At 40.3% G+C, this 23,934-nt stretch overlaps 1 protein-coding gene and 1 long non-coding RNA gene across 2 annotated transcripts; both read right to left on the reverse strand.

Moving 5' to 3' along the window:
* Positions 1-12,388: 12,388 nt before the first annotated feature.
* Positions 12,389-18,027, reverse strand: LOC122038835 (plasma membrane ATPase-like). Its single transcript, XM_042598787.1, has 16 exons — positions 17,834-18,027; positions 17,228-17,347; positions 16,917-17,153; positions 16,039-16,800; positions 15,825-15,947; positions 15,637-15,741; positions 15,407-15,551; positions 15,159-15,323; positions 14,684-14,922; positions 14,559-14,591; positions 14,377-14,458; positions 14,139-14,299; positions 13,840-14,013; positions 13,499-13,681; positions 13,201-13,382; positions 12,389-12,793 (listed from the first exon to the last, which is right to left on the reverse strand). The coding sequence occupies exons 1-16, from the start codon at positions 17,888-17,890 to the stop codon at positions 12,697-12,699; spliced, it is 2,865 nt and encodes a 954-aa protein (XP_042454721.1). The 5' UTR covers positions 17,891-18,027; the 3' UTR covers positions 12,389-12,696.
* Positions 18,028-22,789: 4,762 nt separating this feature from the next.
* LOC122013724 lies at positions 22,790-23,248 on the reverse strand. Its single transcript, XR_006120598.1, has 2 exons — positions 23,058-23,248; positions 22,790-22,970 (listed from the first exon to the last, which is right to left on the reverse strand). It is a non-coding gene; the product is annotated as an uncharacterized LOC122013724 (long non-coding RNA).
* Between the last annotated feature and the right edge of the window lie 686 nt (positions 23,249-23,934).

Raw genomic sequence — 23,934 nt, forward strand, 5'->3', positions numbered from 1 at the left:
GCGATAAGCGCCGGATCGATCCGTGGATCGATCGAGGCTCCAGATAGGCGCTGGATCGATCGTGGATCGATCCAAAGCCTCCCCGATCGATTGGGAACATTCGAATCGATCGGGATCCGACCGTTGGCGTCGATAAAGGCCGCAGGCGTTCATTTCCTTCTGTATCTCTTCACCGTTTCATCTCAGATCTTCACCAGCTCCTCCACAGCACTCTCAAAGCTCGTGATCGCCAGTTCTTGAAGGTTCTTGGAAGCTCTCCGAGTCAAGAGGCGGATCAAAGGTAAGAAGAGAAGCTAGGGTTAGGGTTTTCTGCATTCATTGTAAGCTTTGTGCTTGTATTTTGTTTCCCTTTCCTTCTTCTTGTACCGAGAGTCTTGTAGGGCTTCTCCGCCCTCGGTAGTTACCGAAAAGGAGTGTTTCATAGTGGAGGGTGCGTGCGTGGTGTGGATCCTTGGATTAGTCACCTCCCTTGGAGGTGGATACCAAGTAAAATCCTAGTGTTAGCGTGGTTGTATTTGTTTCTGTATTTTCCGCTGCATATTCTTGAAGAAACAAGCAACGCCAAGCACCGAGCGAACGCGACGAGCTATTCACCCCCCCTCTAGCTACTTTTGGTCCTAACAAGTGGTATCAGAGCGAGGCCGCTCTTCACCGGAATCATCGCCGGAAGGGTCAAGCATAACAAGAAAAGCTAGAGGGGTGAAGAAGTTGGAGCAAATTCTTCAAGTTCAAGATTTTATCAAGCTCAACTTCAAGATGCAATTCCAAGATGGACTTGGATTTGACACAAGGGTGGCTCCACCATACACTTCTACGAGTTTCGATTCTTGGAAATCAAGAATCGAAAATTTTCTTATGATGGAAATAGAGCAATGGTTTGCTCTTATGGAAGGCTTCAAGACTCCAACAAACTCAAAGGGCAAAGTTCTCAAGAGGAGCAAGTGGAGCCAAGAGCAAGTCCAAAGGTGCGAGGCCAATGACAAAGTGACCAAGCTTTTGGTCAATTTATTGCCAAGCACCATCCTTTGTAAAATTGGAGAATTTGAAGATGCAAAGGAACTATGGAGCAAATTGGCCAAGCTTCATGAAGAGATCCCCTCCACTGTACAAGATCATGAAGAATCCGGAGAGGGTGACTCTTTGGAGCAAGATCAAGAGGAGGACTCCAAGGTTGAGAGATGCTCAACCTCCGAAGAAGAAGAAATCCAAGAAGCTTCATCCTCAAGGGAATGCAACGAAGGGAACAAGGAGGGAGCATACTCCTTGTTTCATATTCAAGATGATGAAGCCTCCACCTCTAGGATTGAGGGGGAGCAATCCTTGGTGACGCCGGATCAAGAAGAAGGAGAATCCTCTACATCCGGGTCAAGAGAAGAAGAGGATGAAGAAGCTTCTACCTCCACAAGTCAAGAAAAATCAAATGGAGGGGAATTAAGGTTCGATCAAGAGGAAGCTTCCACCTCCGGATCCAAAGGAAAAGATGCCATCTCTACAAGCGAAGGTATAAACATTTCAATTAATAATAAAAATCATATTATATGCTTTGAATGTAGGGAACATGGGCACTACAAGAGCAAGTGCCCCAAATTGGCCAAGAAAAAGGGCCAAATGACACAAAAAGGAAAGGAGAAGCTCAAGGAGACCATCCCCGGAACAAAGAAGAGCAAGGAGCACATTGTGTGCTTCTCTTGCAATCAAAAAGGGCATTACCGAAGTCAATGCCTCAAGGGGAAGATGGTCAAGGAGGCATTCGTCAAGGGGGAGCCTCCAAGGTAAAGAAGAAGGTAACATTTATTGAGCCTACCCCCTTACATTATGGTGAAAAGCATGATAGTTCTAACTTTTATCATTTTAATGCAATTTACCATAAGAATAGAAAGCATGAGGGCTTTAAGGAAAAAAATGTGGCCCTACATGCCAAAACTACCTAACCTAAGGTTAGGAAGGTAGATAGACACTTGGGCAATAACTCTAAAGATTTTAGATACAAGCCCAAGAACAAATATGCTCATGAATCAAATGAAAAATCTAAAACTAAGGACTTAGTGATAGAAAATCAAGTCTTGAGGTCAAGACTTGATAAAATGGAAAAGACCCTAAAAAGGATGGAAAATATCCTATTAGGGCAAAATGAGCATAACCTAGGCTTAGGGGTACAAAAGCCATCCAATGGCCATAGAGGTTTGGGATACAAACCAAAGGCTAAGAAGGATGTGCCCTCTTACCATAGAGTTCCATATAGTTATGGAACAAACCCTAGGTCTAGTGGTCAAGCCAAGAATACTAGGGAAGTCATCCCTAAGAGTATTTTTACAATAAATGTGACTAAGACTTCTAAGAAGTCTAAGAAAGTCACAAGGAAGGTTACAAGGGAAGCTATCCCTAGAGTTGACCTAGAAACTGTGACCAAGGCTTCTAAGAAGCCCAACAAGGTCACTAGGAAGGTATCTAGGGAAGTTATCCCTAGTGAGTACCTAGAGCATCCAAGGAGCACCAATAGGTGTTGGGTTCCTAGGAGCATCTTCTCTACCCCATAGATGGGTTAGAAAGTGTCAACTCCGATTAGAAGGGTAGTTAACCCAACTTTGAGGAAATTGACACTCAAGGAGCATTTTCAAGGTTTTAGTTAACCTTTGAAAATGAAATGGAATTATTGTTTACTCCTTGAAAGAGTAAAATGTGCCTGATGGTGGAAGAATTGATTTTAATCTTAAATGGCACATATTGGGAAATTCATAAGAACTATCAAGTTGGGATTTTGGTATGTTCTTAGGCAATTTAAGGCAATCCGGGCCTTAATTTAAAAGTGCTACTCTTGAGGAAAAATGGAATATGCCAACATTTGAGGACATGTTTATTTTCAATTGGCATACATTAAATCAAGGAAATTAGAAATGCCAATTTAGGCTTTGGCATTCTCTTGTAGCACTTTAGGGCAATCTAGGTTTAAGGTGTAAGTTTAGCTAAGACTTTAAGGATACTTAGATAGTTAATCTAGGTATATTTTATTTATGCTAAATCTTGCCATGATTGTTTGCCCATCATATGCCATGACATCATGTCTAGTTTTACATTCATGTTTTATTATGAAAAATCCAAAAATACCATGTCATGACATTCATACATCATGTAGTAATAGGATATTTTCTTTTGATGTATGCCATAACATAATCATGCATTAAGTTTAATTCCTTGTAATTAAGGACAAATGACATTTAACGACACTTATTGACAAGTGACATCCTAGGTGGATGTCTAATATTTCTAAAATGCCTAGACAAATATGCATGATCCCTAGATTAGGGCAAAAAACCAATATCTACATCTCACAAAGACTATAAGGTGACTTGTATGTGTTTTGTCCACAATAGATACAAGTGAGATGTTAGGATGATGAACAAAACTCAACATGTTGATTTAGTGCATTCTTTTGAGTTTTTAGGTTCATCAAAACACATAGTTATGTGTTTTCCCATCATTGGGAAAGCTAATGTACAAGTCATGTGCATTATGCCCAAGGAACATGATGGGACATTGGTTTTGAAAATGTTTTTAAAATATTTTTGGAAAACTTTGGTGAAGGCTATCTTTTGATAGTAATCACCATTGAATAGTTAGACACAAACCTGAAGAAAAACACTAACGTTTTTGCAAGTTTTCAAGTTTGTGTCAATCTTTGAAAATATGATGTATTTTCATAGAAAGCTATTTTTCCATGATTAAGTATGCCCTAAATAATGTCTACACGAAATTTCATAATTTTTAAATTTTTGTAGAATTTTCTAGGGGTTTCTGAAGTTGACTGAAATGGAATTTCAGCAACTATCAGAGCTCCGATCGATCCATGGATCGATTGGAGTGCCCGAATCGATCCGTGGATCGATTCAGAAGGCAAGTCTCCCGCGAGCAGAAGTGTAAAATACCGGAAAAAAGATGATTATTAATAAGGGAATTTTCCGGAATTTTTGGAGATTTTTCGGGAATTTTTTGGAGCTCGTACGAACGAGTTAACGGGGATGAAAATGGGGCCAGGGAAAAACCTGTTTAGGCGATCCATTTAAGCGAGGAAATGTTTATAATTTCATTTCCTTTTTCTTTTAAATTCATTATTTGTTTTCTTTTTTTTTTCTTTCCCCGCCGAAGCCGCGTGCCATTCTCCTCTGTGCGTTTCTGTGCCCTAACCGGCGCCGCACGAGTCCTTCTTCCTCCTCTCCCGAGTCTCTTCTCTTCTCCTCCGGCCCTGTCCAAGCGCCGGCGAGCGCAAGCCATTGCCGGCGATCCATCCTCTGCCCTAGCCTTGCCGTGGAGTTCCCAGCGCCGTCGCCGCAAATCACCGCCGCCCGACCGCCTGCCCTAGCCCTGGCTGACCCGCGGTTCCTTCTCTTCTTCGGTTTTCTCCGCACGGCAGAGCACCCCGACCAAGCACCATCTCTTCTAATCAGAAACCGTGCCCTAATCTCCGACTTCTTCATCGGTTTCACACCTCAACGCCGCTGTCTCTGCCCAAACCTCCAGTTGTGTGCCCTAGTCGATCTTGGAGGTAAGTTGTTGGAGTTAGGTTTGTTTGGCAGTAGTCTTCACTCTGTTCTTGATCCTCTTGATGTGGATCAAGATCACGAGATTTGAGAGGAAGCAGTGAGTGGTATTCCTTCTTTGGAGTTCAACGATTCACTAATTTTAGATGATTGGTTGTCTGGTTAATCAGTGAATCTCCTCTCCTTGAATTCTGACAGTGAAGTTTCCAGCAGGGGGTCTTGTTGTGGAGTATTTTTAGTCCAGCAGCCATCCTGTGTCCTGCAGCCACGATCCTTGTTGTTGATCAACAAGAGGCAGTAAATTGAGGTGAGGTGTAGAAAATGGATTTCGTAATTAGTTGTACATGTGTAATAAAATTAGGTTTATGTTTATGTGTTTTTGGTTTAGGGTTTTGCCCTAAATAGTTTTAGGAATTTTGTTTAGCTATTTATGTAAATTGTAGCTAAATAAAATATATTTATTTATATGTGACACAGGACTTTGACGCGAGACGAGTATCTCGGAGTCAGATCGGACCTTTCTATTTTCGGAGGCGGGTACTTTGACTTATGTCTTTTGATATGCATGATAATATGTTTAACATATAACAATAATTGTGTTATCTGTTTGTTTCGGTTGGTCGCTACATGATTAGTTACATGTTTGTTTATTTATTTATGCTGCATTGCATGATATCTACCTGATCACATATGCTTTAGGTAGTGAACCAACCACATGCTATGATATGTTCTGGACCTAGGGTTTATTTGATACCCTATTTGATTGGTGTACCTTCTATTTGATACTTCTTCCAGTGGTACACACTTGTATCTAGTTATATGGACTATGCCATGTTTTTAGTGTCATGCATCATGATTGCATGCTGTGCGATTGTCGGCTCCACTTTGGTTGAGCCCATCGCCAGTTACATGTACTGCACACACCACCCATGGATTAGTTGTATATCTGGCTGGAGTGTGGCGGTTCTGCTGTTTGGCTCCGTTGGTCTGAGGACTCAGCGTGGTAGCCGGCAGTCAGTTCCGCTCTGTTTGGCTCCGTTGGCATTTAGTGTAGCAGCGTGGTAGCCGGCAGATGGTGGACTCTGTTTGGCTCCGTTGGTCAGGAGACTCAGCGTGGTAGCCGGCAGAGATATCCTCCCCGTCGTTGTGTACCGGGAGATGAGAGCATTGAGCTCCCCCATTTATGATTTGGGGCCAGAGGACAGGAGTACTCCGACAGCATTCCGTCCACTCAGTCACTGTCAGGAGCAGTGATGTCCGAGTGCACGGTCACCATATGCATTTATTGCATTTTATTGTTGTGATTGCTGCACTTATATGCTGCATTTGTATGGATGCATTTGATTGACATGCATACAGGATTATGATTTCTTCGGTCTGACGACCTGTTACCTTTGTACCTTGATTCCGGTTAGTACAGTTATCTCCTGATTTCATTTCAGTTGCATTTATTCCTTCTCGTATTCAGGAGACTGTACGCATGATTAGTGTTGTCTGTTATTTGTTTTATTATGCATATCAGTTGTACCTGCTGAGTGTTGGACTCACCCCGCCTCCATTGTTGATATTTTCAGGTTGAGGCTGTCCGGAGCAGTTCCAGTCGCTGGCCCCCCATATGCACGTAGAGCCAGTTCTCTACTAGTTCGTTATTTGTTTTATTTTGGCCTTTTTCTATATCAGACTTTGTTTTAGTATTGTCTTTGGATTTTTCCTATGGATATTGTATGGAGTGATACCTTTTGATGGATTTTTGATATGATATTGGATTTCATTCTACTACGTGCCTGCCTGGACGGCAGAAGAGGTAAGTTCGTTGGATTTGAGCTTTACGAGTGTAGTGGAGTAGGGTGGATTTCGAGTCAGAGTCCTATTGTTATTGATTACTACTATTAACTGCGTGGTTGTGACAGCCAGAGGCTGAATATCTTTATAAACTGCGTGGTGTTTGTTTTTATTTTTGTTATCATTCCAGCCGCCTGTGGCTGATGTATATGTGATATGTAGAAAGTTTCATATTGTCCGCCGTACAGGGGAGATGCTGCCGAAATTTCTTCGGACAGAGACTCCTCTGGGGCGTGACAAGAAGCTCGCTGGATCGATCAGCCGATCGATCCAGGTAGTCTGAATCGATCAGTGGATCGATTCAGAAAGGTTCAATCGATTGGAACCCAACCCCAATCGATCCAAGTTGCTGATTTTGGCTGGGAAGGCTTGATTTCAGCATCTTTGAACCTCTTTGAGTCTAGGTAACCATTCCAAACCCCTAAAATACATTTGTATACATACAAAGGGTGTTTTCATGTGAAACCAAGGATGGATTGGTTAAGGAAGGCTTCATTGAAGTTTAGGTTGAGGTTTGTTTCAAATTTTGAGTATTTGAACCTCAAAACTTCTAAATTTGGGTTTCCTAAAGGTTTTAGGGATTCCAAGTCATTGTTGGTGCAATGACAGAAGTTACCACCATGTCTTTAGGGGGAGGGACTCTTTAAAGACATGAAAAATTACTTTTCATGAACCTTGGAAGGTGGTTAACCTTCTTTAAAGAAAATGCTCATGTATGAGCTTTTGAACTTGAAATGGGGAGTGGATATCCTCATTATTTCAAGTGGAAACTCAAGTGGTTAGATAATGCTCAAGGTTGGGTATTTGTCTACATTGAGGGAGAAGTTAAGGATAAATGAAGGGTATGGGACCTTCATTATCGTGTTGATCACAACGAGTGATGTTGTGAACAATGATGAGTAACTCTTCAGGGGGAGAGTCGCCAACAAATGGATTTGTTGATGTGTACCCAAAATTGGGGCATGGGTTGATGTGTGCTCAAAGATGGGTTGATGTGTGCCAATAGGGGGAGAATGAAAGGACCTATGAACGGGTGTAAGTTAGGCTTTCATTACCTAGAGGGAGTGTGCCCTCGTAGGGGGAGAATGAAGAGCTTAATTTATATGTTCATTACCTAGTGGCATGAAGATTGAGGCTATAGGATTAGCCTAACTTACATGTGGTATTGTAAGTGTTATTGTGGTATTGTCAAACATCAAAAAGGGGGAGATTGTTGGTGCAATATCCCTCAGGTCAAGGTTGACCTGGGTGACCAAGCAGAGTCTTGGTTTGAGTTTAGATGTTTGACAATAAGAAATTGATTGAAGAAGAGTCAAGTAGGTCAAGGTTGACCGGATACTTGACAGGGAAGTCCTGGTGAGTGAAGCCAGGCAGAAGGAAAACCCTAGTGAGTGAAGCTAGGTGAAAGTCCTGGTGAGTGAAGCCAGGTGAAAGCCCTAGTGAGTGAAGCTAGGCAGAAGGAAAACCCTGGTGAGTGAAGCCAGGTGAAAGTCCTAGTGAGTGAAGCTAGGCAGATGGAAAACCCTAGTGAGTGAAGCTAGGTGAAAGTCCTGGTGAGTGAAGCCAGGCAAGGGAAAATCCAGATGGATCAAGGATGATTGGACATCTGGTGTTGGGAAGTCCAAGTAGGTCAAAGGATTGACTGGATACTTGGCATGAAAGAAAAGTCCAAGTAGGTCAAAGGGATTGACCGGATACTTGGCACAGAGAAAAGTCCAAGTGGGTCAAAGGGATTGACCGGACACTTGGTAAGGGAGTCCTAGCAGGTCAAGGGAGTGACTAGATGCTAGGCATGACATACCAACAGGTTAAGGTTGACCGGATGTTGGTTTGGGAGGTTTGGGGCTTGGTTTTGGACAAAAATCAAGTGCTGGATCGATCAGTGGATCGATCCAGACCTGTCCCAGCGAACAGAGAGCCTCTGGATCGATCCGTGGATCGATCCAGAGGTCCCAATCGATCAGTGGATCGATTGGGACGCGGCTGCTTCGCGCGATAAGCGCTGGATCGATCCGTGGATCGATCCAGGCGCTTTTCCAGAGCACAGAGGCGCTCTGGATCGATCCGTGGATCGATCCAAAGCCTCCCCGATCGATTGGGAACATTCGAATCGATCGGGATCCGACCGTTGGCGTCGATAAAGGCCGCAGGCGTTCATTTCCTTCTGTATCTCTTCACCGTTTCATCTCAGATCTTCGCCAGCTCCTCCACAACACTCTCAAAGCTCGTGATCGCCAGTTCTTGAAGGTTCTTGGAAGCTCTCCGAGTCAAGAGGCGGATCAAAGGTAAGAAGAGAAGCTAGGGTTAGGGTTTTCTGCATTCATTGTAAGCTTTGTGCTTGTATTTTGTTTCCCTTTCCTTCTTCTTGTACCGAGAGTCTTGTAGGGCTTCTCCGCCCTCGGTAGTTACCGAAAAGGAGTGTTTCATAGTGGAGGGTGCGTGCGTGGTGTGGATCCTTGGATTAGTCACCTCCCTTGGAGGTGGATACCAAGTAAAATCCTAGTGTTAGCGTGGTTGTATTTGTTTCTGTATTTTCCGCTGCATATTCTTGAAGAAACAAGCAACGCCAAGCACCGAGCGAACGCGACGAGCTATTCACCCCCCTCCTCTAGCTACTTTTGGTCCTAACACTTTATGATATGTCCTTTTTAGAAAAGCTTTGTAAAACGTACTAATGCTTTGAAATGTGTTTATAACACAAGATTGACACTATAAAAGGGGTTTCTATCTATAGGTGTAGGTATGCGATGCTTCATATTTACACATGCACTTTGCTACAGTTTGTTGCCATTATTTTCTTCTCCTGAATCGATCACTAACTTGAGCGTCGGAGGCCAATGCTAGAACCCCTTTCTTGACCTTGCACTAATACTCCCTGTGTTACGGGACAGTAACAAAGTCGCGTTTTTAACTCACCACTTTCAACTATTTCAGATAGATCATCATTTTTTAATTTATCTCTTTATAAATCATAATAAAATTAACCGTGTGAGGAGTTTCCTGTACATACTAAGGACGTGTTTGGTTGGGAGTTATTTTTTGATAACCTTGGTTATTCATCCAAGGTTATCAACAAAAACCTTGTTTGGTTTAGATAATCGATGATTCGCGAGTAATGTTCCATGCTTGACACGTTAGCAAAAGGGACATGCAACCAGGAATCGAAAAACCTCGGGAAACTGAGGTTTTTTTTTATTCCGGGGTTAACGAATTTTTTTTAACCAAAATACCTTCAGATAAGAGAAAAATATAAATAAAAATATAAAAAATAAAATTAATAAATTTAAAAAATGTAAACAAAATAAAAAACCATTAAAAAATAATAAAAAATAAAAAATTGTGAAAAACCTTAAAAAAATAAATAATTAAAAAAATATAAAAAACATAAAAAAAAAGAAGAAAAAAACATAAAAAAATAGGAAAAACATAAAAAAAATTAAAAAAGTAAAAAAAAATAAAGAATGTTAAAAAACATAAAAAAATTTTAAAAATAGGAAAAATGTAAAAAACATTAAAATAAAATAAAATAAAAACTAAAAAAGTAATTAAAAATAATAAAAATAAAAAATATATATATATAAATAAAAAAATGTGAAAATATAATAAAATATAGTAGAGTTTAAATAATAATAATAATAATATTATTATTATTATTATTATTATTCTAGTTGGTTTAGTAACGGAGGATAATATAGTAAAATATTAAACTAGGTTATTCATTAAAATCTTAAAACAAATAAATTTTTGTACCATTACCTAGATTGAACAAAAAAACATTTGATTATGTTTTATTCCCTATAATTTTGATTATATGATTACCTAATAATCACATAACTTGATTATATGATTACCTGATAATCATATAATCAAGATTATATATGATAACTTGAAATAAATACACCCTAAGAATTATTAACAGAGTCTTAAAGTGAACCCAAATTAGCCCACTAATTATATATAAACCCACAATCGATTCTTTTTCGGCCCTCTCAGAATCCCATGATTTATTTCCTTCGTATGGCTATTGAAACAAATTGACAGAACGCTGGATGGGAGCGTAGTCACCTTGTTTTTTTGCCTCCACGATCGATTCTTTTTCCTCGACAACTAAACAAAGGAAAAGGCTCAATGAATCAATCATCCACGATGAGAGAATCACTCATTCCACAGTCGGACTTGAATCCATTCACTCGAGCAGTAAAAATCACGTCGTTTCAGCATGGTAAACCGTCGCAGCCCTTAAATTTAACCCTCTCTTCTTCTCCACATCTCTCCACTCTGATTAGTTAATGCACGCACACAGGCCGAAGCATCTTTTTTACTTTCTCTAAGAGGTAAATCATCTACGTTGCATAATCGTTCTAAATAATAATAAAAAAAGAGAAAAAATAATTTCTAATTTGCCTTCTCCAATCGATTAACAGAGTAATATCCATCCTTAAGTTCCTCTGAACTCCAGGACTGGCATTGCCATTGCCCTGCTACTGCCTGCTGCTGCTGCGTTATCTATGCAGTGCGATGGCAGGAGGAAGAGAAAAGAGGTGAAAAAGTCTGGCGCAGTGCCTTTGGTTTGTTGCTGCCCTGCGTCATTAATGGCGCCTTCAATGATCGTGGGCCACGCACCACTTTTTACCACTCTTTTCATCCAATTTCTAGAGAAAATTCCGAGTTCCTCCAACAGTTTCCAGAGAAAGTGTTGCTCTCATGTCATCTTCCAGTTCATGTCCATGTTCATGTTAGCTTCAGCCGATGAATTACAGTAGAAACTACTGGTAAAAGAAGAGGATAAAAACAAAAAAGAAGAGGCAGAGAGAAAAAACAATGAAAGAGATGATCCCTTTCATCTCTGTCTCCTTCTCTGCTCTCTGAACCCATTCTAATTGAGTTTGCAGAGAACTGCATGGCACTGGAGATCTGTTTCATGGCTTCTTCCTCTCCCGTGTCCCTGTCAAATGCAAAACCGATCCAAATCTCTCGACTTTAATCTTAATCACACAGCTACTTTAATCTCAATCATACGTTAAGAAGCTTCAGTCAAATTACATTGATTTCTACATCATAATTAAAATTACACCACGAATCCGTCTTCACTAGTTGTGCAGAGGGTTGGAGCCGGTGGGCACAATGCGCTTGTCGTCCTCCACGAGGCTACTATTTGTCTCCGGACAGCTTCCGGCCTTCTCCGGCTTGCACCGGCCGAGGCTTCCGACGACCACACCGACGGTCCTCTTCCGGCCGGCCGCCCGCGCGAAGCCGTGGGAGGTAGCGATGGCTAAAATTAAGGAGCACAGGAACAGAGAGGCATGCATCCAACATCTCCACCTCATCGCGAGAAGTAAAATGGAGACGGAAAAGGAGGAGAGGAGAAGAGAAGACGGCAATAACTTGTCCCTTGATCGGTGACGCCACCAAACCGCATTAATGGTGGTGCTTCAATTGGCTCGCAGGTGAACCAGTGCGCCGAGACAGAGAACGCAAACAGAGAAGGAGAGGGAGAGGAGGAGGAGCGTGAAGGAGGACGGTGGACAAAGACTGCGTGTTTGCAGAAAACAACAAGGAATCCAGCAACACTTGGGTCACTGTGATCTAGCGTCGTCATGAAGCATGTTTGTCTTAGATTGGTCAAAGGGTTTAAGTGCTAAATCTGTTTAAGGATCCTCTAATGATTGACTAAATTTAGCAAGCTGCAAGTAAACTTAGAATCTAAGAATAGATCTCTGCTGTCGTATCTTAGTTGACGGTTTAGATTAAAGTATAGACTTTTTAAGATATTTTTTTAGTTAGCAGCTAGAGTCCTAGCTAAGGCTCGGTTGATCTTGAAGATCTCGATGATGTCAAGGTTGTTTTTTTGTCCATTATTGTTATTTTTAATCTCATAAAAAGTGTTTAATTATTTTTTTTTGTCATTTTAGATGACGGACAAGGCGCTAGCTTCCCTTGAAAGCAGGGCAGTGATTTAGACTGTGGCAGAGAATTAATTATCTCATGGAAAGTATTTGTTAACTCTGAAAAGGAATTGTTTTTAATTTGCTCTACTAGTTCAGACTACGAAATTACACATACTGTTTATCGATGACACTAACAATTACAACAAAAGAGAGAGCTTACTTGAGGATCAAGATGCATAACTAGAGAAGAAATGGGGTGGGCAATTCATCTCTTATTTCCCACAAACTGCACAGATCTAAGCAAGAAAACTACAAGATGCAGACTTTAAATGGCACTTCTCTCTCTGCATTAGATATATAATTCTTCTTCATAAGGCACGAATTATCCATTATGAAATTATTTAGCTTCCTGGCGCAAATATATGGTGCTACTAAACTGTGTAATGCTGCTGAATGGTGTCGATGTCAAGCCCTTTCAGCTTGACCACTGACTCCACATGACCTTTGAGGGTGTGCAGTTCTCTTAGCCTGAAAATTAACCAAGAATTAGGAAGATTAATGTCACAAGCATAATAAATGTTTAGTTGATTGCAAACGATGAAAATGTAAGTTCTAAATCTGCCTTGTAATCAATAAATGAAAATGAGTTTTTCTAGTAAGAATAACTTCATTTTCATTTAAGGACAGGATGACTTTATGTATTATGATTTACTGCAGTCTCAGAAGTTTTAAGCTGCCATGGACTAGTTAAATTTAATGTTTCTGGTTTGTTGTAACTTTATCTAATACATCATTCATTCATGCCCAAGTTGGATCAGTTCGTCGTCAATCTAAACCAAGGAGAAACAATATGTGCTTCAAACTCAATGATTACTTTGATGCTGTACAAAAAGTATTATTGCTTTGCTATGCATATGAATATAAAAGCACATTACCTTGCAATCTCAGCTCGCCTCTTGGCCTGCTCGGCGATTTCTGAAAGCTCACGATAGTTGTTCTTGTCGGAGAAAAGGTTTGACGTATCAGGAGGTTGGAGACCATGAAGTGTTCTCTGTGCAATTGCCCATTGAGCTTCCCTTTCCTCTCTTCCATAGTCTTTCTTTGTGGTGAAAGCAGTCTGATATTGTAATTAACATAGCACAAGTGATAAAATAAACCAGTTAGTACTAAAACAATTCAAATAAATCGAGTTCACTGTAATTAATGGAGTTCACTACAGAAGAATTATGTTACCTTCCTTTCGAAGAGAGTATCCCAGGCCTTTCCACTTAGTATATAGCGAATAGCAAACTTAATCAAGTCAAGGGGAATGAAGGTAATAAAACTATAAAGCCAAATTATTCCAGCCCAACCCCATCCGCAGCCTTTAATGTGGGCAAAACTCCAGTTTGCATATACAGCTACAACAGTGGCAACCTGAAGAACAGAATTAGTGATTATGTTATGAGTGGATACATGGTGAAACTAAATGTTCATCGAGACACATTGAGTAAGATGCACAAATCTGCATAGTTTTATGGGTGAAAGGTACTTGGTATAGGAATGTTTCGGAGAAAAAAAACTGAAGAACTTACTAGTTGAGCAATTACAAAGGCACTGCAGAGTAGAAGTCCAGGGCGTTCAGTGAAGCACCAACCACGTGAGCGAGTAACAAATATGAGTGCTTGGCTGATAATACTCACTTGCAGATACAATGCAGCCATCATCTCATTGTCATTGTATCTTATTGATTTAACATGGAATTTGTTCTGCATCAATGGTTTATTTTTTATTTTTTTTAAAAAGAGTGACTAAATACCATACAAATATGTATAATGACATAATGTTCATGATTAAGTGTGCATGAATTGACTGTGAAAGATCAAAAATTTACCGGGAAGAAGTCAGTTTCTTTCATAGCCCAAAAGAAGAGGACAGTCATCAAGGCCATGTAAGTTCCTAGCACAACGCCAGTAGCAAATATTTCTTTTAATTTCCAACTGTCTGGCATTGGAGATGGCTTTACGCGATCTTTAGAGATTGTCATAATGGTACCTACATTTAAAATTTTTCAGAAAATTTTATCCATAAAAGTGAGATAATTGACATATGATTTATTTGTATGTCCTCACCATCATTTAATATGGCAATAATCAAAACCATGAAAGGGGAGAAGTCAAATTTCCAAATTAGAGCAATAAGCATAAATCCAAGCTGCAAAGATTTGAAGTAAAAATCATTAACAAAACAAAAACCTGAGATCATAGAAAAGATTGAATAGAAATGGATTAACAAGTGCCAACTTAATGCTTACCACAATACGTATGGTAATGGAAACCGCATATATCTGTCAGTGTGGAGAAAAGAAATGAGAAACTGGCAGTTTAGAAAAGATAACGAACCAAAGAGGAACAGATGCGCATAATAATTTGACCATACAGTGTAGTTTTTCATCCTCTGGAAGATGGCTCTGCTGGTAAGAACAGCACTGATGATGACGCTTAGACCAGGCTCAGTGAGGACAATGTCAGAAGCACTTCTTGCAGCATCCGTGGCATCAGAAACAGCAATACCAATATCAGCCTTCTTCAAGGCAGGAGCGTCATTCACTCCATCCCCTGTCATTCCACATATATGCTTCCTCTCTTGCAACTTCTTCACAATTTCATATTTATGCTCTGGTTCAAAGAATGCCACGTTATACAACAACCATGGTGGACATACAATTTACTAATTTAATATGCTTTAAGAATGAATTACCAAATTATTAGAAGGTTATGCTGTTAGAAAAGAAAGTCAATTTGTAACTCTTGCCAGTTTTTAATAGAGTTTCTATAATCACAAAAGCTTAGTGTAATAATGGACCTAATTTGTGAATTTGCAGTCTAACATTAGGAATACAACATGATCAAACCTGGAAAAACTCCTGCAAACCCATCAGCCTTCTCAATCAATTCATCCACCGGAAGTGCAGCAATTGTCTCATCCTTGTGTTGTCCAAGCAGTGAAGAGGAAGGATACATGTTTGTGCCCATTCCAAGTCTTCTACCAGTCTCCTTTGCTATTGCAAGTTGATCGCCTAAAGAGCACATCAGTCATTTAGCCATAACTCATGAAACAAATAACTCAACTTCAAACTAAAAGTAAAGAATATCCAAATACCAGTTATCATCTTCACATTCACACCAAGGTTGAGAGCCTTACGGATGGTCTCAGCACTATCATGCCTTGGGGGGTCAAAGAGAGGCAGTAAACCAACAAACTGCCATGGTCCACCAGGACTCTCTTTGCTCCTCTCAGGAACTTCCTGAGACACATCACAAAATTGATACAAGGTACAAGGGAACATGCAATTGTAGCAAGAACATAAACCAAGTGCTGAAAACACAAACCTGTCTTGCCACTGCCAACAAACGAAGCCCTCGTTCAGCAAATTTATCAATCACTGCATGAACTCTCTTCCTCACATCCTCCTTGCAGTTGCAGAGGTTCATAATCTGCACAAGATGGTGGTCCAACAATTAAGCAATATGTAGATAAAATTGGTTATAATATAAATATATAAGGGACAGAGCAACACCTGTTCAGGAGCTCCTTTGCTGACTCTATGCCATTTTCCCTCTTCATCGATGTAAGTCAGAGCTGTTCTCTTGTCGACGGGATTGAAGGGAAAAAAATGAACTTCCCGGATTCCTGATCTTGCCTGATTAGTGCAAGTAATTCCCAGAGCATGAGATCATGACCACTTGATAGTTCAGTAAATAACCTCAAAATATGGCAAGGTAGATTTATACCTCCTTTGGGTCTGCGAGCATCCCAACCATGGCAGCATCGATGGCGTCCTGGTTCTCGGTCCTGGAGGCCCTTGCAGCTAACAAGACAACGTGATCCTTTTCGACGCCTTTGGTGAACACCTCGATTAGGTTTTTATCGACGCTGAGCTTGTTTAATGTAAGCGTGCCGGTCTTGTCGCTGCACAGCACATCCATGCCGGCCATCTCTTCTATGGCGGTCATCCTCTTGGTGATGGCTCCCTGCTGAGAGAGCTTGTGGGAGCCGATGGCCATGGTGACAGATAGCACAGTGGGCATGGCGATGGGGATGCCGCCGATCAAGAGGACCAAGAGGTTGTCGATGCCGTCCCGATAGGAGCGGTGCTGGATCGGGTACATGACGATGATCTCGATGACGATGCCGATGGCGATGGAGCAGATGCAGAAATTCCCAATGGAGGTGAGGACCTTCTGGAAGTGCCCGACCTGATTGGTGCTGTCGACGAGGTGGGCGGCCTTTCCGAAGAAGGTGTGGACGCCAGTGGCGATGACGACGGCCTCGATCTCGCCTTGCTTGCATGTGGATCCGGAGTAGACCTCGTCGCCGGGGTTCTTGGTGACGGGGAGGGATTCGCCGGTGAGGGCGGACTGGTCGATCTTCAAGGGGTCTCCCTCCAGAAGCCGGGCGTCGGCCGGTATGATGTCGCCGAGCTTGATGCTGATGACGTCGCCGGGCACCAGGATCGCCGCATCCTGCTCGCCCCATCCGCCGTCTCTGAGCACCTGAAAAATATAGTGAGAAAAATAAATCCATTTTGAATTAAATATTTGAATATTTTTCAAATATCGTTTTAAATTTTATAAAATATATTAAAATAATGGCATTATTTAGTCGTTACCTTGGTTTTGGGGGCGAGGCGAGCCATGAGAGCGGCCGCGGCATTACCGGCGTTGTTCTCTTCGATGAACGAGATGGTGGAGTTTATAACCAGCAAGATGACGATTCCGACGAAGTCCTCCCAGTCCGGCGGCTTGCCTCCGCCGTTCGCCAGCCCGATCGCCATGACCGCCGCCATCTCCATCACCCACGAAAGCGGATTCCACATGAACCCGAGAAACTTGAGGAACTTGCTTTCCTGAAACAACACGAAACGCCAGTTCATGGAAGCTCGTAAAACAAGTGCCGATCATGCTTCGTGCAAAATCTGACCTTTTTCTCCTCGAGCTTGTTTGGCCCGAAGAGCTGAATCCGATTTGATCCCTCCTCCGAGCTCAGACCCTCTCTGGTGCATTTCAGCTGCTCGAAGACTTCTTCTATGGGAATCTTTTCCTGAGAATTCAAGCAATGCTCTGTTAGCTATAGTTCATCAGTCTGGCGTCGACGATGCGTCTGGGAGAGCAAAGGAAGCAACTTTTTTTTACAGGGTTTTTGATACAGAGATTGAATAAAGAGTTCAGCAGAAGCTGAAACAGAGTAGGACAAACTCTAGCATCGATCTAGGATAACAAAAAACTGCATCCAGAAATAGAATCTACAACTTTTTAAGGCTGGCTTGCATAAAGAACATTAATGAGAAAGAACTCAAGAACACAGCTTTTCCTTTTTCCGCTTTTCAAATGCACGAACAAGGCAAAAAATCTATAATTTGATTATTGCGCACACTGTACTGTCATTCCACAGCTTATTTATCAATGAAACCTGGATTCCTTCGAAAGGGAGAATCAAGACCGAAACAGAGAAGCAAGAAGTAGGCAGAATCAAAACAAGGAAGAAGAAGAAAATTAACAACTAGCAACAAATGGCTTAATGAATTACCAGATCAACAGTCTCGTTCTTGAGATCCTCCAAGCTCGTGGCTTTGTCTCCCCCCATTTCCTCACCTTTGAATTGAACGAGATCACTAGTAATCTCGCGATGATTTACAAAGAGATCAAAACCTTAAGCCACCATCCGGTGCCCAATGGATTCGAGTAAGAAACAGAGCAACGAACAAATAGCAAAGATAGAACGGGAAGCTTGTTGACAGCCCTCCTTCAGTTACCGCCTTTTATACCCATTCCGCCTAACCGAATTATCGAGTGGGGCCAGATTCTTTCCGGGTGAAACTGTAACTCGAGATGCGTTCCGGAATCCAACAAATAATAATTGCTCACCCTTCGCTCTTCCGCACTAGCAAACCGCACGCGATGGCGTCACGCGTAACATTAATATACGGGCTCACGTTTTAGAACCCATCACAGATCGGAAAGTTATTGGTGGGTGAAGTCGTCGTTATTTGTTAATAGGGAGAAACAAATAATTAATCAAACTAGTAAATAATTATTATTATTCCAAATTTGACTTTCAAAAATAATTAATTAATTAAACTAGTAAATAATCATTATTATTCCAATTTTTTCTTATTTTCTTCTTGTCCCAAGCTTTTGGTGGTAACATTTTGTTAATTATATTAAATCGATGAATTATTGTGCATGTTTATCCCATATTTTTATTTAATTATAATAAAAATGTATGACTATACTAAGTGTTATTATTACCTACGCATGCTTGCACGCGACCTCTCTCTTTTCTAATTATTTTGAAAAATTATTCCAAATAGTTCAAATTCAAAAATATTAAATGGCTTTTCAATTATATCTACAAATAATTGGAGGCATTAAGTCAAGGCTTGGGCTTGACTTGCCATTAATTATTGTAGTTTTGTTATCTTCACTTGAAAATAGTTTGTGAAATTAAGAGTTAATAAACTACTAATAATCATAATTATCTAAAAGAATTTATACCAAATATATACTATGTATATATGGGAAGCCAAATTTGGTGTATTATATGATTATATTAGGCCAACAATGATTAATTAAGGCTCATAAATGTTGAATGCTAATGATATAATCATTAGTTTGGTTGTTCTTGTCAGTATATTTGGATTGTCTTGACCTGTGTTGACTTATTAAGGCATTCCAAATTCATTCTGTGTTTGTACATCTTGAAGTCAAAGTTGCCATCCGGAGTTAAATATTTTTTAATTAAGTAACCAAGTGGGTGTTTGATCAAGGTTAATTACTTCTCTCATCTTGTACTTAGCTATTGCTATTAAGTGAAACACCTTAATTAAATATATTTATGTTTAATATGATGGAAGATTCTTAATTCTATTTTTTTTTTATCCAAATTAAACATCATTGACCATCCAACAATCAATCAGATCATTATCTCCCTTGCATTATAATTTAATTGAATTGTTGATTTAACAAAGTAAATTTATATTAGTTTCTTAATTTTAACAAATAATAAAACAACATTAGACTTATATAAATGATCAGTTCACTAATTAGATTTTATAAAAGGGCAGGTAATGTAGAACATGAACTTCATTTCTATAAATTAAATTGGGAGATAAAAAAAATAATGTCAAGGGTTAATTTAATTAATTAGAGAGTGCTCTATATATATAGTTCCTTGAACTATTGAGAAATTTAAATATTAATTATTGAAAATATTATAATAGCTTATAGGTCTTAAGTAGACCTTCTATTCTAATTTGGGTTCATGCATGTATGCACATGACTAAATTAAGTTGAAGTTGGGGCAATGAAATTATAATCGACAAGTAATTGAATATTGTCCAATATAAACAACTATATCAAATTATATCATTATATAAATTAACACTATTGGTAATTATAATCATTTTATAATCTTAGTAGTAGTTATAGGGACGGATACACCCTTGGTTAGAGTGGGATGCTGTCCTATCTATTTTTAATAAAAAAAATTATTAGTTTTTTTATTTTATTATTTTTAATCCCATCACAAATCTCTTGGCCATTCCTATCAATGATAGTTGACTTTCAAATTTTTATTTCAGCTCCGATATAGCCCCAGGATTGCCGTTAGCTCCCTCGGCCTCCAATTTTTGGTGGATTGCCTTATGAGAAAAAAAAAAAAAATTAATTAAGAATGTCTAATAATAACACAATCTAACCCAGATCCTATTACATCATTTGGTCCTTTTAATTTTGATGCACAAGATTTGCATCACTTATAATTGCAATTGAATCACTTTATTAATTTAAATTATAAAATTTATCAATTATTTTTAAATTATGTTGAAGACTAGTTAAAATAAATAAGTAGGATTTATAATTTTATTGAGATGATTTTTTTTTCTGTTATAATTTATACATTATATTTATAACGTTTACTTATATATCAAATCTAAATTAGCTTTATTTTAACTCTTTTCATTTCCAACAAAAGAGGAACATTTTCAATTATGAAATTAATTTTAGAACAACACTTCAAAAAAAAACCTAAAAGTTTACCTCAGGGTATAGTACAATATAGAAGGTGGACATATAACATCTTGAGTATAATAGTTAACGGTTAGTTCTCAAGAATTGATGATATAAATTTTTCCTATTATACGTCTAACGTCTATAAATTTGTATCTCTTCATATCCGTGAGATGACACTATAACAAATCTATTTTTTTTTCTAAAAGAAATTTTTTTAACATATTTTTTGATCATCTAGATTGAACTAGAGTTAGTTAAAAAAGTTAATAACGATATAATAATTAATGAATTTAGTTTAATGAGAATATTTTTCCTCTCCATTGTTGAATATATTAAATATTAAATAATTTTATTTCATATTTTTTTAAAAATTAATATTTAGAAACGGGGCTAGAAATTTCATTTTGGAGGTGATACGGTGACGAGGAGGGACCCCACCCCATGGAGAATAGCGGCTACAGTGAAAGTCAAAGTCAAGGCGATCAATGTACAGATATCGTCGACTGGTCGGGAGAGCATGCCGCAATTAGGGGGAGAAGGTCCTGGTCCAATCCTGACTTCGACACGAGGAGGTGTCAAACGACTGATGCTCAATAGAGTAGAGGACGTTGGACGGAGGAGTCAATATGTAGAAGCCAGGCCGAACGGCTATCCCGCTCGGCCAGGGTAGCAGGACTTGGCAACGGTAGAGCAGAACTGCTGCTGCGCGGCTACCCCGCTCGGCCGTGCTACAAGACTTGGTAACGGTAGAGCGGAACTTCTGGCGAGCGGCTATCCTGCTCGGCTAGGCAACAGGATGTGGTACAAACATGGTTGAGTTCTGGCCGAGCGGACGAGGTACAGGAACAGCGAAGTTCCGGCCGAGCAGCCAGCCCGCTCAGCCTAGCAGCATACTCTCTTTGGTATCCATCGACATCCCTTTCTGAGTTGCTGCCGTCGACATTGGACATGGACAACCAGAAGATCGTATGGCGGAAGCTTCCACTGTCACTTCAGAGATATACTCGGCCCGTTGAGGTACTATGTCAGGGACACTTTATTGATAAGTATTTTCAAAGAAAACTTTGGGAAGCGTGACCGTCTTGCGGAGTGTGCACACGCGCTACAGGAGCTCTATATAAAGGGAAGTTCAAGATCGACGAAGGTACACAATATGCGATAAACACTGTGCTCGCTACTATTCATTCTTGCTCTGCCTTCTACTTCATCGTCAATGACTGACTTGAGCATCGGAGGGTCAATGTCGGGGACTCTTTCCTTGGCTCGACACTGATATCATTCGTATTGTAGGTTCGAGCGGAGCTTACAGATGGTCAATGGGAGTGTTACATCCTCAACTTTTCATCTCATCGATTTTCAGATAGAATCAGGGCAAAGATGTGTATTTACTTTAGCTAACGGTAGATAGTTTGCATGATAATGATAAACAAAACAAACATAAGGACATGAAAAACCCAAAAATATAAGAAAACGAAGGATATAAAATTTTTGCATGGTAATGGTAAACAATTCCGGCTGTACTTGAATTTCGATTGTACTATAGGTGAGTTTGTCCTTAGGTGGCTCTATATTTTCTAGAAAAGAATAAATCATGGGAACATTTAATTTGTCCTATACAATGACTCTTTATATGAAAAGTGTATCTGTTGAAAATTGAGCAACTATTCATGCAGAGGAGATCCATTCCTCTGTTTCTATCTCCATGAGCGTTGGCTTCAATCCTCAAATGGATCCCATGGCATGGTGAATTATGATATGCAGCAACCGTCTCCGATCTGCTTCTCCGTACACATCCGTTGATGATCAAGATGATTACGACGACGATGATGAGCACTGTAGCTCCTGCGATTAAGCCTGCTGCAAAATAGATCAAAGAGCTCGTGATGCTTAACGTCGACGACTCTGAGCTTGACATGTAGCTGTGGACGATCATGCGGCACCAGCAACTATCTATGAACCATCAGCATGCAGGGAGAGAAACTGACTGCATGCCTCGTACGTGCACCAACCGATCACTGCGCGACGTGACTGGAATTTCATCGATCGACGACACACAGTCGGAGGAAAAAGTGGAATTGCAGGGAGGATTCACATGTTGACTTTGCTTGCTTCGGACTCGTGGATACGGAAGGAAGTACTACTCTTCCGCTTGGAGGCTTTAACATCAACGTGACATCTGTTTTGGTGAACTTCTATCTCTTCTCGTGATCACCCATTTGACTTTTGGCTTCCGGTTAACTGAGTTTGCAAGCAACGTAACGCCCGGAAATATACAATGAGAGGATTCCTCGGGACACTTGCCGAAGGCTCCTCTTATGATATGAAAAACAATTCAATCAAAGATAATTCTATTGTAGATGAGAAATAATTTTTACACGGTGTTCCTAATTTTCTGCACAGACAATCAGTCATCCACTTTCCACTCACATTTCGCTTAAAAGTTTGGTATTTCTCCGATTTTTTCGATCATGCCCCAGAGGAACTCGTACAAGATCTAAATCTCCATTGAATGAATCACCGAGGACAACTCGGAGTCGCGACCTCGGCTAATTGCTCCTCTGCAGAAACCGCACGCAGTTTGGCGCTCCGAAGGCATCTGTTGACCATGAAGATGATGACCACAATCAGTACCGCAGCCCCTGCAATTACGCCTGCTGCAAAATAGAAGGAAACATAAACCCTGATGAGCTTTAAGAAATCGACCGGCAGAATGAAGAACAGTGGTCGATGGATGGGCGTACTCGTTGCGACTAGGGTGATCGGGGAATTGCCTTTGCTGAAGGTGGATGAATCCGATGAACTCGACATGGGAGATGTCGAGGAAGATGAGCCGAAGCGATCGCTACGCAACAGGATATTGTGGCACGTCAAACGTTTGACTTTCTCCGCACTTTGCGTCTGGTAGGAGCCCCAACGCACGGAGTCATGTACGGTGGCTGGTTCCGTATAGTGACACTTGCTCACGATCGTTTTTAATAGAAGCGATCGTAGCAGCTGTGGACTGCGAGGACTTTAAAATTAATGAACGTGTTGTTCGGATCTTGACTTGGAACAGGAGTGGGCACGACACCTGAAGATCTATATATCAAACTTAATTCAATTGGCACGACAAAATTGAAGTATAAAAAATAGGCAAGATCTTGTGTCGTATCTCGTATGAATGCTAGCTACATGAGAGCTTCGAAGGCTAGCTCAAGCTTTTTCATTATTGCCGTAGACGTTCGCATGATAGATCATTTTCTTAACGTCGAAGATAGCTAAAATGAATGCATCAACAATAAATTCCGGGCCCTCTTATTCTATCCAGCACGAGCTCATTTGGATTTGGATGAGCTCTAGAATATGATTAATACAAGCACATAAATTTGTATGATGTATATAGAGACCGCGAACTAATGTTTGATAAAAATCAACCCAAATTCTCGCGTGGTGATTGAACTTTTTGGCCATATGCTCTCTTCTTCTTTCCACATTCATTCCCATTTGCTTTTCCACAGACAAAGACAACGACCTGCCTGCCTGATGACAAATTAAGAGGTAGCGTTAAAGTTATGAGAGACGGAGAGAAGGATATAAATCTAAGGCTCTGCATGGAAGGGGAGTAGGGGACCAAGTGTA

The sequence above is a fragment of the Zingiber officinale genome, chromosome 1A (assembly GCF_018446385.1).
Source record: "Zingiber officinale cultivar Zhangliang chromosome 1A, Zo_v1.1, whole genome shotgun sequence".
NCBI lineage: Eukaryota > Viridiplantae > Streptophyta > Magnoliopsida > Zingiberales > Zingiberaceae > Zingiber > Zingiber officinale.